At 46.6% G+C, this 14,597-nt stretch overlaps 1 protein-coding gene across 1 annotated transcript; it reads left to right on the top strand.

The window, feature by feature from the left end:
* The first annotated feature begins 8,859 nt into the window (after positions 1–8,859).
* On the top strand, positions 8,860–13,790 carry LOC119379316 (PWWP domain-containing protein 2A). The gene is made up of 2 exons (XM_037648593.2): positions 8,860–9,182; positions 10,185–13,790. Exons 1-2 carry the CDS (start codon positions 8,947–8,949, stop codon positions 11,863–11,865), a joined length of 1,917 nt encoding a protein of 638 aa, XP_037504521.1. The 5' UTR covers positions 8,860–8,946; the 3' UTR covers positions 11,866–13,790.
* The last annotated feature ends 807 nt before the right edge of the window (positions 13,791–14,597 follow it).

The following is a 14,597-nucleotide window of genomic DNA, read 5'->3' on the forward strand; positions in this document are numbered from 1 at the left end:
AAAGGGAAGTGAGGGTAAGGAGGAGTGATGTGAGGAGGAGGGTAGAGCATAGTACAGCCATGCATAGTACAGTATAGCAAGGGCGGGAAAGGGAAGTGAGGGTAAGGAGGAGTGATGTGAGGAGGAGGGTAGAGCATGGTATAGCCATGCATAGTACAGTATAGCAAGGGGCGGGAAAGGGAAGTGAGGGTAAGGAGGAGTGATGTGAGGAGGAGGGTAGAGCATGGTATAGCCATGCATAGTACAGTATAGCAAGGTGTGGGGAAAGGGAAGTGAGGGTAAGGAGGAGTGATGTGAGGAGGAGGGTAGATCATGCTATAGCCATGCATAGTACAGTATAGCAAGTGGCGGGAAAGGGAAGTGAGGGTAAGGAGGAGTGATGTGAGGAGGAGTGGTAGAGCATGGTATAGCCATGCATAGTACAGTATAGCAAGGGGCGGGAAAGGGAAGTGAGGCTAAGGAGGAGTGATGTGAGGAGGAGGGTAGAGCATGGTATAGCCATGCATAGTACAGTATAGCAAGGGGGGGGAAAGGGAAGTGAGGGTAAGGAGGAGTGATGTGAGGAGGAGGGTAGAGCATGGTATAGCCATGCATAGTACAGATAGCAAGGTGTGGGAAAGGGAAATGAGGGTAAGGAGGAGTGATGTGAGGAGGAGGGTAGAGCATGGTATAGCCATGCATAGTACAGTATAGCAAGGGGCGGGAAAGGGAAGTGAGGGTAAGGAGGCGTGATGTGAGGAGGAGGTAGAGCATGGTATAGCCATGCATAGTACAGTATAGCAAGGGGGCGGGAAAGGGAAGTGAGGTAAGGAGGAGTTGATGTGAGGAGGAGGGTAGAGCATGGTATAGCAATGCATAGTACAGTATAGCAGGTGTGGAAAGGGAAGTGAGGGTAAGGAGGAGTGATGTGAGGAGGAGGGTAGAGCATGGTATAGCCATGCTAGTACGTATAGCAAGGGGCGGAAAGGGAAGTGAGGCTAAGGAGGAGTGATGTGAGGAGGAGTGTAGAGCATGGTATAGCCATGCATAGTACAGTATAGCAAGGGGCGGGAAAGGGAAGTGAGGGTAAGGAGGAGTGATGTGAGGAGGAGGGTAGAGCATGGTATAGCCATGCATAGTACAGTATAGCAAGGGGCGGGAAAGGGAAGTGAGGCTAAGGAGGAAGGAAAGGAGGAGGAGAAGGCCACCAGCTCCGCTGTTTCCTCAGTCTTCGCATCACTAGTGTGTAGCCGCCCCAATTTTTTTGTTGTATGTCCGCCATGTTAAGTAATATTTCTGGCATATCATCCATCTCACGAACGGAACGAATTACAGGAGATACCGTTAAGCGAGAATACGACTCACTAAAAACTAATTGATGAGAAATATTGCCAGAAGAACTGAGTGCTTTTTATCGTAGTCAGACCTCACACACAATTCTTTTGCGAGTGAACGTGTGTAAGTGTCATATTTTCCCTTGCACAGAAACTAATTCCAGAATCGCTTTTCTATCTTCAAACAATTCCACAACGAGATTAGAATTAAAAGTTTTGCTGAGCCGAATTTCGCGTGATTTATTGCGTTTTCTAAAAGCTAACAAAATTCTACGCATCGAATGATGTAGCTCGCTGTATAAGCTGCGCATTGCTGATAAAATTCTAGGTGGGACGTATAGGTTTCACGCAATGAAAATGGCTTTCGTTTGAATAGCCCCCATATTTCGCCAATTATCATTTCATCAGCCATTAATTCAATCAAAATCAGCATTAACTGAATAAATATCAGCTTTGCTATGCATGTAGGTATACATTACTGACAAAAATTACTTAGCGCAATACAAACACAGCACACAAGGAAGGTACACAAGGGACAAGCGCTACTTGCAACTGTTTATTCCACAACGTCGTCATGAAACATATATATACCTTTGGCACATGCGCAGACCCGTTCAATGAAGAAAAAAAAATAAAGAAATGAAGATAACAGATTTTCTATCGCATATACGTGTTGATGAAGCTAAATTAGTTCGAGTGCAGAGTGACGGAAGGTTCGCTAACACACCCCGCCCACCTCTTCTTAATGAGAAATGCCTCCAGTAACATGCGGGCTTGCTCATTGCGGCTTTTGCCAAGAATCTTTGCCTCGCGAAACAATGCCTCACAACCTCAAGAACTCATGTGATCTGCTAAGTGCGTTCTTTTCATTCTTTTTTATGTTCAGGGCATGCTCTCTGAAACGGTCATTTGCACACCTTTCGGTTTGACCGATGTAACTTTTACCACATGACAGTGGTATATCATAAACTACGCCACAGGTGCATTTCACGTAAGGCGAAAGGTGCTTTTTTTGGCATCCTCGTCTTGTTGCTTTCGCCGCAGTTATGCGAGGGCAAAGTCGGGCGAGCTTGTTGGGGGCCGAGAACACCACTCCAACTTGTTCGCAACCTTCTTGAGGTTATGCGAAACCTTGTGTATATAGGGAACGACTATGCTAGAGCACGTTTCTTTTGGGTGAAGTCACTGGCGTCTGCGTTTATGCGTTGTTTGCACTTCTGCAACAGGCTTTCAGCAACTGCTGAGATCACTGTGGGCGGATAGCCTGCCACCAGCAGCTTCGATACTTGTGCATCAAAGCTCCGTTGCATCTCGTGGTGGCACGATTTCTTCAGCGCAGACTCGAGGCAAAGTGATGCAATGGCTCTTTTTACTGTCTTGGTGTGAGACGAGTCGAAAGGTAAAATCCCTTTCTTTGCCCGAGGTAATAATACTAAGACCACTGCCCGAGGGCTTATACAGGGACCAGGTGGACATGATTTTAGAGCTTTTTAACCAGCATGGGAAGGGACTGTCCTTTACACATGAACTTCCTGTGCAGAGCGCACTGCAGTTTTTAAATATTAATTAGCTATTCGGGACTACACGAGTTCTGGTCGTATAGACCATAGTGATCTCAGCAGTTGCTGAAAGCCTGTTGCAGAAGTGCAAACAACGCATAAACACAGACGCCAGTGACTTCACCCAAAAGAAACATGCTCTAGCAAGTTCCCTATATACATAAGGTTTCGCATAACCTCAAGGAGGCTGCGAACAAGTTGGAGTGGTGTTCTCTGCCCCCGACAAGCTCGCCCGAAGGTTTCGTATAACCTAAATAAGGTTGCGAACAAGTTGGAGTGGTGTTCTCTGCCCCCAACAAGCTCGCCCGACTTTGCCCTCGCATAACTGCGGTGAAAGCAACAAGACGAGGATGCCAAAAAAGCACCTTTCGCCTTACGTGAAATGTACCTGTGGCGTAGTTTATGATATACCACTGTCATGTGGTAAAAGTTACATCGGTCAAACCGGAAGGTGTGCAAATGACCGTTTCAGAGAGCATGCCCTGAACATAAAAAAGAATGAAAGAACGCACTTAGCAGATCACGTGAGTTCTTGTGGTTGTGAGGCATTGTTTCGCGAGGCAAAGATTCTTGGCAAAAGTCGCAATGAGCAAGCCCGCATGTTACTGGAGGCATTTCTCATTAAGAAGAGGGGGGCGGGGTGTGTTAGCGAACCTTCCGTCACTCTGCACTCGAACGAATTTAGCTTCATCGACACGTATATGCGATAGAAAATCTGTTATCTTCATTTCTTTCTTTTTTTTTTCATTGAACAAGTCTGTGCATGTGCCAAAGGTATATATATGCTTCATGACGACGTCGTGGAATAAACAGTTGCAAGTAGCGCTTGTCCCTTGTGTACCTTGCTTGTGTGCTGTGTTTGTATTGCGCTAAGTAATTTTTGTCAGTACTACGAACTAGGCCCCCAAAAGGCCCTATTAGGTATACATTGTTTTCGAAGCCACATTATTAGCTATACGTTCAATAAAAACATGAGAAATGACTCTATTTATTTATACGAGTTCCCTAAGGGCCCGTTAGGGCATTAAATAGGGGGGATACAAGGGAACAATTTAACGGCGAGTTCAAGAGGGGTACAATTTTTTTCGGGGGGAGGGGGGGTGAGGGTGTAACAACAGTCTATGTATGTTCGTGCGTGCGTTTGTATGCGTGCGTGTATATATATACGTGCAAAATAGAATTCGGGGAGGGGGGGGGTAGGAACCCCCCCTGGCTACGCTAGTGGGGTGAATACATATATTGTGGTTACTCATAACAGTCAATCCACGTAGGTCGAGAGGAACATAAGTCGAGAATATATGCCCAGTATCGTCATCGCGCGACGCATCTTTGACATAGTGCTCAAAGCCATGGGCGTCCGGAGGGGGGTGCAAGGGGGGGGGGGTCTGCCCCCCCCCCCCCCTGGAATTTCGGACAATATCTTTCTATGCAGTAGCAATAAGCTACACACGTTCGTTAGCACACTAAAGGTCCGCATATCCGTGTGAAACGACCTTCAGAATTGTCAGCAAACTTAGCGCGTTATTACATATTATTGACTAACCTTGCCGGTCAAGTCCCGGTAGTGAATCCCCCCCCCCCCCCCCCCCATGGATGCACCCCCCTGGAAAAATTTCTGCGGACGCCCTTGCTCAAAGCGCAATACCCAATGAAGTTCAGAATAATATAGAGCACCTTTCACAGCATTTCCATATGTCCGCGAAGACCAATTTATTTCTGCAAGATTTAAATCACCACCGATTAAGATTTTTTTGTCATCTCAAACGTCTTCACCCCTTGTCATGCAGACGATAGTGCGAGCTAACAAGCAAATGTTTTAGCGTTATAGGTAGCAGCCTGCAAGAAGAGAGAGAGAGAGGGACTCGGTGTCAGGGTCGGAAGAATATAGTGGTAGAAAACTAAATTTAGTCCCAGGAACAATTTTCTACTGCAGTCCAGCTGGCCTGGTCAATCAGTCTTTGCTGCTGTGCTGTGCCTCAGAAGGGAGGAAGTTAGGGCGTGTTGGCAGTTCATCGCACTTCAGGAACCATAGCGCACTAAACGAACACGAGACAAGCTGTCTTCATCTTAATTGTCTCGTGTTCGTTTAGTGCGCTATATGGTTTCTGAAGTACGCTGCGAATAGCGGTTTGCCACGGGAGGAGGAATGGTTGGCCTGCTATTTTGGGACAATTTACGCCGAATGGGAAATGTTTGAGTGACCTCCGCAGAAATGACATTGGTCTGGGTACTGGGTTGGGTAAAAAGTGTGACGGACTGCAAGGCTGGATGTTTTATTCTATTATTTTATGGCATAGGTGTGGTTGTTTTTCCTGTCTATTATTTTCCCCTGCAGTGCACCAGTATTTATACCTGCGGTCGTTCTTCGCACATAAGAATAATGAGGTTTTGTGTAGGTCTGTGTGTAGTTCTAAATCCCGCACTATGTCCTGCGCTAATGTCGCTCTGTGTAGGTCTTGGTGTAGTTCTAAATCCTGCGCTTAATGCAGCTCCATTACCGTGAAATCTGAGGAAGCGCGTAGCACAGGCAACCCAGCGATTCCCTCGGCAATCGCGCGCTTGCCGAGGCGGTGACGCCCTCTCTTGCGCCGCGCGGGTATCGGCCGGATGTTTCAGAAGCGCTTTTCACGATTTTAGGTAAATTACTGGGATTAATTCTTGGTTATTCCGGTAGTTAATATTATGTTAGACCTTGTTAGTTTATTTTAGACTGGTTTTGAGCATTGTTGGCTTTGTTTTAGGCCTGCATTGACCGCTGCGTAACCATGCGACACGAGACAGTGGATGGACGACAAGCCGGACCCCTAAAGTGCTACTAACTTAAAAAAGAATGATTGACATCTAGTGGGGCTTAGTAGCGCGGCAGGTCTCTCTTAATGTAGTGGCCTGTCTCTCCTCTTCCTCTTTTTAATCGCAATCGCCTCCGGTAGAAAAGGAGCCATCTTGGCGACTCAAGTTCAAACGGCGCGTCGATGGAGATTATGTTCTTCCCCGGTGACGTGTACGCTGATCAAAGCGATGCCGGCCATCAAACCGCGGTGAATAAGTTCTGAAGGGACGCTGGCAGGGTGGTTTGCAGTTAACAGCTATTTATAGACTAAACCATCGGCACAGGTTTCGCTAAATAGGTGGCATATCGTATGTGTCATGAGCCGTTTCGACCTCACATTGCTTACATATCGTGTGCGAGAGTCGTTATAGTGATTGGCACCCGTGCGCTTTGAACAGCCTAGAAAGTTCAGTACACTTGTCGGGTCCACTTATTTTCTCTCAGTTTCCGCTTTTCTTTTTTCCGGGGGCACTGCACATATATTACGAACGTTCGGATACAATAAAAAATTCCAGCATGAATGAAATACTAGTTATTAGCGATCTTCGACCACATATATAGTATTATTTGGCAGCACACGGACATTTCTCTAAGCATCTGGCATTTAAATGCTCGCAGTACTTGTGCGAAAAATCTTGCTTCATTCTCGACACTGCGAAGAAGACGCCCGCTGCTGGGGACTGAGAAGAGGAATGACGGTGTCGCCAAGACGTCATATGAATGCTCTCGGAATATTCCTAACTAGCGCAGCTGGCTTTTTCGAATGTTTCCAATGATGTCGGCGCTTCCGGAAATGAATATTCAATAAATAAATATTTTTAAATGTTCGCTGTACAGAACAAGGTGTGTGGCGAAATAACCGCGGCCAATAAGGCACGCATTTGGGTTGGTTGGTTCATGATTAAGTGTAGAAAAACAGCGCTAAAACACATTTGGTTGTTAGTCAGCGCCGTGGTTTGAGAGACAATATATTGTCTAAATAGACAATCAGCAACTGGGAATGTGGGGGGAAAAGACGTGCGGTGTAGACCAGTGGCGTAGGCAGACATTTTTTTCGGAGGGGGGGGGGGGGGCACGCTCTTGTTCCGACGTGGGGTCCGGGCAGGTAAGTGTGGTTGAGTGTCATTTTGTACTCTGTATACCATGGCAGAAAAAATTTCGGGGAGGGGGGGCAGCACCCCCCCCCCCCCCCCCAACCCCGGTTACGCCACTGGTGTAGACCATATTTGTGTCACGTATTATGCTGCAATCGAGTCCGGTTTGGAAGCCTTTTTCATTGGACGTACACACACACACACACATATGCGTGAACAGCGCGTCAAGCTCGAGTCTACATTATTGCGCTCGGCGGTATATAAACAATTAATAGCTGTTCACTGTTTTTGAACAATCTAACTACATATAAGACCGTGAACACAAACGTTTATTTTTTGTTTATGATGTATACCAGCTGATAGTATTAAACAGCCATCGTCTCAAGATGACATCCGCCTACGCGTAGCAATCGCTCTGGAAATCGCTTATATGAGATTTCTCAATACCTGCCAGCCTATCTGCCGCTATGCACGCATTTGAACACTCACGAAAAGCATGCAGCGTTCTGAAAGCCACACGACACGCTACCATCAGCGTGAGAAAAGGAGCGATCGCACAATGAGCGGAAAATGAATTCTCTCGAGATATCAACGCACACCGTCGCGAATGTGTTAGATTCCTGTTCACTGCAAGCTCTGCTCATGACTCGGGAAAAGCGGTACACTGCTGCACAGAGCGCGAACGAAGAAACGCAAACAAATAAAAAGAAATAAGGTACACGCTCTATTACAGCGACAGTGGGCGGAGCGCTGCCCTTTCCCCGACTCTTGTTAGAGCCACTCACAGCAACGTGCGAGAGAGCTTTGAGGGAAAAGAGCGAGAATAAATTTGTTTTATAGATTTGCACCGATCCAAGAATGCCTAGCGAGATTCCTGAAGCGATGCACTTTCAGGAACATTCGTGAAAGCTGCCGTTCAGATCATTTAAGACACAACCCGATCAATTAAGAAGTGAACACTTATGCGCCTTATTTTTAAGTGTACAAACATATTTTAGCCAGCCTAGCTTTAAGAACAACGTTGTGGTAAACACTGTAGAGCACTAGCGGCGGTTAAATTGGAAGCAATGCGGTGACAGCAATAGTAGGTTACTGTGGGCCAGTGCTGCTATGCAAATCCCGGAGAGAATAGCATGCTTGTCAATGTTACGCGAAATAAAAGAGCCTAGTTGGGAGGGACGTATACCTTTGCCGAGTGGAAGCCGTTTAACTCAGAATGAAATACGATATAAAATGTTCTTTGCACGTAATGCTATCGATCAGAGAGATGCCGAATATACCTTGGCAACTATATGATGCACAATTTTTTGTCGCACAGCAGGCATGAATCACGACCCACTTTAGAAAACAGGGCGAAGCCAAGAAACTCCTACTGAAAATGAACAATAATGCGTTCATTTCCCGCACGCTTTTCTTGGCTTCATGCAATGAGCCCACCCAGTTTCGTCTTCTTGCGCACTAGCTGTATGAGCAAACGATATCACCATATTCAGTATAGTGGGAAAAAAAAAAAACACATACCGTATTTACTCGAATCTAGGCCGGCCCCGATTCTAAGCCGACCCCCGAAATTCGCAAGGCCAAGCCGACACCCCCTCTTTCGCACATCGTTTTTTCGAAAAAAGCATCGGCTTAGATTCGAGTAAATACGGGTATGCGTCTCTATGTACCAAAATAAGAAAGAAAAAGAAAAGCCTCAGAAGCCAGCTCGACGCACGCGTACTCGAACAGAACTTGTGTGTACGCATCGTTCCGTTCCACGGACGGCGCGGGGAAGCCAACATGTCTCCCACCAAACTGTGTTGCTGCTTTGCACTGACGAATATCGCGCGCAGCCTCAAATTGCCTCGGATAGCGAAAAATGGCCTATAAATCAAGAAAAACTATAACAGCGAAAAAGAGTGCAGGAGCATCGGCAACAATCGTGCAAACTGTAAAAACGTGCGCCTGCTGGCATGCCTCCTCCTCGAGCAAATATATCAAATATACACAGCAACAGTGACATCCGATCAGCCCGACTCAAATGACTCCTGGGCGTCCCAAAGCTACGCTAGGTATCCGCGACGCCGGAGAAGCTTGCAGGCAGTCCGCACAGTTGATTCGGCGATGAAAAGTGCCGAGAATCAGCATCGTGCAGATTCCTCGCTGTCATGCAAAGAAAGGCACGCGATTTAGGCGTGTGCGCATGCGTGGTCGCCTGTGTCGAGCCCCATGGAACGAACGGCTCACTGATCGCGATGGCGGGTCCGGCGCAAGACGGAGACAAACTTTTAAAGGGGTCTAAAATATCAGTAATGGTAGAGGAGGCTCTAATCGACGTCATTATAGTTTCTTTTAACTATAGCGGCAAGGTATTTCAAGGCGCACTGCTCGACGTCACGAAAAAGTGAGTAAATTTTGCCTCGAAAAAACCCTCCGGGGCCGTTTCCTTCTAAGCGACGACGCCAGATAGGCCTAGTTGGTAACTGCCTGTTGCCTTTAATTTCGCGTCTGTACGCGATTTTAGAAGCAATCGGTTGCCGGAAAGTATTTCTTTGTGTCGTTCCGAACCTACTGGTAATAATTTTATTGGTGTGCGTCTATTATTTAAAAATTTGACCATTTTGAGGTGGTGCATGCACAATGCATAGAGGCTCCATGCCTTGTTCGCCTTTGCAAGGTGTTTGCACAGTGCATCACTCGTTTTTGTCCCGTAAGTAAACTCGTACTGTTTGCAATTAGCAGTTATCACTTGCGGATTAACCATTCTGTGTTGATGTTAAGTATTTGAGTATGCATCTGTGCTGGCCAGTGGTTTATTGAACAAAGTAAAGTAGCTTAGGGTCTCGACTCCTTGCTCTAGGTTGGTATGCTCCCGTATATACAATATACAGTGCGCCGAATAATACGTGGGCTGCGAAGCGTTGAGATGTAACGCATTATCATGCGTTGCAGTGTTATTTTTAAAGAAATATTGGTTTACGTTTTAACAAAATCGCACGCATTGGAACTTAATCTGGGCCGTCCATTTCGTCGCCTCTCACGGCGCAGGTGGTGTTTTCAAATGTGCAGCGGCACGAATGATGCACGTTTTGCCGTAGGAATTGGCCAGAGGTTGACCAGTATTTATGCCACCTTCGCGTGCGTATGCGCTTCCAAGGGGAGTATAGCTTGTTTTTCTTTTCCGATTTGCCGTTTATCCTCCCATAACTTTATGAGCAAAACACGTCATATAACTGTTCGTCAGTGAAGAGAGGTGCAAAGTGGCTGACATTGACAATAAAAACGACATTGCGCCAGGTGATGGCGGTAGGGGGGTGGGGGCTTACAACAGCATTTAGTGTGAAAATTAAGATCGCTATCTTTGTGTTTGCTTGTTTTAAGAGGCAGCACTTCATGGTTGTTTCAGGAATATTCCCTTTGGCATCAGCCCTTGGGGTGGACTAGATCAAGATCAAAGGGGCAGCAGCACGCAAACCCTTGCTGAAGCTGTGGCAGAAAGAAGTGACAAATTTCATGCATTAAAGCAGAGACACACCTACTTCCAAGAAAAGCCCAATGACGAACTCCCTGTGCCAAGCCGATCCTGGGCGAAATCACGCAAATCAACAGGGCGTAACAGCCGTGACCAAAGTGTGCGCATGCGGCGGCTACGTCCAAGACAGGTGCTTTGCTCACATTGCCGGGCAATCTGCAATGAAAACTCTGAGAATGTGCAGCTTTCAAGTGTTAAAAAAGAGTCACCTCCTGTACTTAGCTCAGTTGGCTGCTTGCCCGTTTCCAAATGTGAACCTGATGTTCCAGCACGTATTCCTTCAAAGACTGGAGTTGCAAATGATGAGGACACTATGATCATACAGACATCCCCCTCACCTCGTACTGAGGAGTCGCCAAGGCCAAAGCATGCTGTGTATGCCAGTGTGGCTGAAAGCCTTGACTTGAAGAATGCCCAGCTGCCAACCCAGGCCGGAGCAGAAGAGTTTCAATCCAAAAGCGAGTATCAGGCTGTCGCACTAATGCCCCCTGCAATCAATAGAATGATCTTGCGCAAGCGCAAGTGGAATGATGCTGAAGATCTTCCACGAAGCAGCACAGACCCCATGGAACTGGTGACGCCACACAGCAAGCTTGTTCCTGTTCGAGCAGCCCTGACAAAAACCAGTCCAGTGATTAAGATCTCATTTGCGAACCCTCAAGGAAAAGGCACAGTTGTCAAAATTCCAGCCAAGCTTCAGTCCACAGGCGCCAGCGACACAGACGGAGACAGCAGCATAGAGTGCTCGCCTGTGAGACCTAGAGACACAAGTAGTGCCCGGGCTGCCAAGAAGGCCCTCAAAAAGGCTCGCAGGGACCACCACAAAGGTCCTGTTCTTGCTCCAGCTTCTCCAAGCCTAGCAAAGCACAAGGTCAAGCATCACAAGCACAAACTGAAGCGTAAACGGAGACATCGTGAGCCCCCACCAGATGAGCCACGAAATGATGTAGAGAACAGCCCCAGCTACGGACTGGAAGGTAACGAAGTAGTGGAACCAGCTGAAGGCCTACTAGAGGAAGGGCGTTCACACAAGCTATCCATCAGCCTGCGGCGCTTGGGTGCCAAGGCATACATGAGGTGCAGCCCAAAGTATGATGACCTTCTCGCCAGCAGTGGTTCCGGCAGTGAGTGTGGTGACGTACCCGAGTTCCCCAAACTAGATCCGTTACGTGAGATGGACAAAGTGAAGCCACTCATGATGCGCATCAGCACACACAATGTTAAGCGCTGCACCCTTGATGGGGGCCGGGAAATGGCTGTGGGTGACATAGTTTGGGGCAAGATCCATGGCTTCCCTTGGTGGCCTGGCAAAGTGCTTGCCCTGAGTGTGTCACAGCGTGACAACGGAGCTGCCATTAACCAGCAGGCCCATGTTGCCTGGTTTGGCTCATCCACCTCATCCTACATGCCGTGCCACCAGCTGAGCCCCTTTCTCGACGACTTCAAGGCCCGTTACAACAAGAAAAAGCGGGGCCCCTACAAGGAAGCCATCCGGCAGGCCACACTGGAGGCAGCTGCCTGCCAGGAACTGCCGCCCGAGTTGGCTCTAATTTGAACCTCATTGCTGGGCCATTGAGCGTTGCAAAGCACCACCCCCGTCCCGTTTCTACTTGGCTGCAATCATTGCTGATTTCTCTCTGCAAGTCCGCTGCATAACAGGGTATAGAACGTGATTCAGGGGTAATCTTGAATCATTGCAGTATACATATATATATATGTATATATATATATATATAAATGTGTTACATATATATATATGTACATAGGCTCTATTTTTGTTTGCCGGAGGAGTAGCATTTGCTACAATGCACCACTGGCTCTGGGCAGGTTCCGTGGTTTCTAGTCACGAGGGCATATGCCATTCATGGGCAGCAGGTGCTGCCCTCTCTTCTCCGGTGGGCCCGCTGGTCCAAGCAGTTGTAAACTTGCTGCGGAACTTGTCACTTGCAGCCATTCCCCAAAGCGAGGATGTCGAGTGCCTTTTCATCTCTTTCAAGCTTTCTCCTGGGGCAGGCGTTTGGCCCCACTTAAGTCATAGTTTTGTGCAGTAATTTGCTTTTATTCATATCACTTGTTTTAAAGCTTTTTCGAGGGGCTAATGTTGAGCTATGCTTATCAACGTTTGTCTGCTGTACTCTACTCTTCTACAGGTAGCATTTCCTTATGAGGTACTTTCATTACATCCCTCCTTGACTGCCATGTTTATACCTGTGTGTTTGACATTCTCTTTGTATTCTTGAATGTGTTGTGCTGTAGAAGCTTCTTTCTGTGCCATTTGTGCGTTCATAGTAGAGTTGAATTTTGTGAATCACTGCTTTTGGTGTACTATACTCCTAATGATCACATGGTAACTTACAACCCAGTGCTCAAACTAGTGTCATCGTCTGTCACCAGAACCACTTGTCAACACTAAGGTAAAGAAAGGTTGTGCATTAGATTTTATAGAAAACATGTTCAGCGTATCCTGAAGTATGCATTTTTTCTGCAATAGTACAACCGAAGCAGCCGATCCTGCAGCTGTCTGGGATGCCTCGTAAAAGAGCTTAGAGACAGCTAGCGGAAACTGTTGGGAGTTCTCTAAAAATGCATTACTGCCATCAATTGGGGTTGGTGTTCTGGCATCAGTCATGAAAAATTCTGGTAGTGCATTCTATGTCTGTATTGTGCTTTTCGCCCTGACGCTGTCTATCAGGTACTGCAGCCATTTATTCCTAATTAGCTTTACAAGGTCAAGAAATGAATGATGACTCATACTGACATTGTAGTAAACTTTAATTTGCGCAGACGATCTTGTGTGCAGCTCCTGTGAAGTTAATCAAGGATGTGTTGGAGCAAGCTTTTTCTCAAAGTCGTGCTTGACACCATTGGCTTCCAAAACTGATTATTAGAAAAACCTGTTGGTGGTAGCAGCTGCTGCATGTAGCAAAACTGTTCACCTGCTAGTTCAAAAGGGTTGCTTCAGTTATTTGTGGAACAGTTTCTTGGAAAGGGCCAGTTGGCATGCCAAGTACCCATTGAGTACCATCTGTTGGTGCTTGTGTCAGCCACCCTTCAGTGTGCATAATGACATCAGGTTGGCTGGCCCCTTTGGTGCGTGTTGAAATGTTACTGTTGTGCATTTTGAAAAGTGGTGTTAAGGTGGACATTTTGAAGCAGTGTGTCCTTGGACTGAATGCAAATAGGCAGTGGTCCTCATGTGCAACAGAGCTGGACCGCAGCAGACTTGTGCATTGTGTGATGGCCCCTACTGTGATGACCATGTTGACCTCGACTGATGTAAATGACTCGAGCTGTGTGTTTCTTGCCTTGCACTGAATGCAAGGGTTGCCATGATTTATTTCATGACAATTTGCATTGCAGGGATGTTTGACCTTTCCGGTGTGCACAGGCTGTGTGTGCATGGTCTTAGAGGTAATCTCATTGTAAAAATGTGTACAAAAGGTACAATTGCTTGAAAATAAACACTGTATTCACTTGGAACAGTTTGTCCCAGGCGAAGAAGTCGTCTGCTGGTGAATATGTTGTGGCGAGGTCTACACATTGTAGGCTTCCAGTGCATATATGTGCCATCGGACTGTTTTGAGAATGTGTTTTGGTGCTTTAGTGGCCAAGCGAGCCCTGAATTTTTTTTGGCAGGTTCAAAGGTTCACATATCTTATTGATAACTAAGCAGTTCATATATGCTGTTCTGCACGGTTTAAATGTGAAACTAGTTCCGTGCAAACATGTTTATGAGGCCTATTTGTGAGAGCGGTCATGGGCACTAAGTGCCACTAGATGGTCTCCTGAAGAATGTTAATATGCGTCTTGCAAACCATGATATTGTGCACTTGTGCACCATGTAAAGAAATCTATTCATGTTTTAGATTCTGTTTAAGTTGTGTTCTCAGTGATAATTGTCGGCATTATTACTTTTAGTGGGTGTTCACTAGCTAAATTAGTAAAAAGTGTTTGTTGCTCCAGTGGGCTATGTTACACAAAAGTGAGAATATCCCCAAATGTGATCGAACAAGCAAATGAACTCTGCCTTGAAATAATATGCTACATGTTGGATGAATTGTTGGTTTTATTTTTGGCTAAGCTATGTTACGTGCTGTTTTAAAGTCGAAACTCCATTGTAGTTGCTGTTGAAGAAATGAGCTCCATCAGTAACTGGTAGTTGTGATTAGTGGTGCATTCACTGTTCCGCAGATCTGTTTAGTTTCTGCGCTCTTTGGTCCCTCTCTTGGCAGCAGCGAATGATTGCCGCCAGGAGGAAGACTGAAAATAACACATTTTGCTCAAATC

The sequence above is a fragment of the Rhipicephalus sanguineus genome, chromosome 1, assembly GCF_013339695.2.
Source record: "Rhipicephalus sanguineus isolate Rsan-2018 chromosome 1, BIME_Rsan_1.4, whole genome shotgun sequence".
Classification (NCBI taxonomy): domain Eukaryota; kingdom Metazoa; phylum Arthropoda; class Arachnida; order Ixodida; family Ixodidae; genus Rhipicephalus; species Rhipicephalus sanguineus.

Coding starts and splice junctions, on each gene's coding strand:
- LOC119379316 (XM_037648593.2), top strand. CDS start 8,947: ATGCAAAGAAAGGCACGCGATTTAGGCGTGTGCGCATGCGTGGTCGCC. Junction 9,183..10,184: donor CTGCTCGACGTCACGAAAAA/GTGAGTAAATTT, acceptor TGGTTGTTTCAG/GAATATTCCCTTTGGCATCA.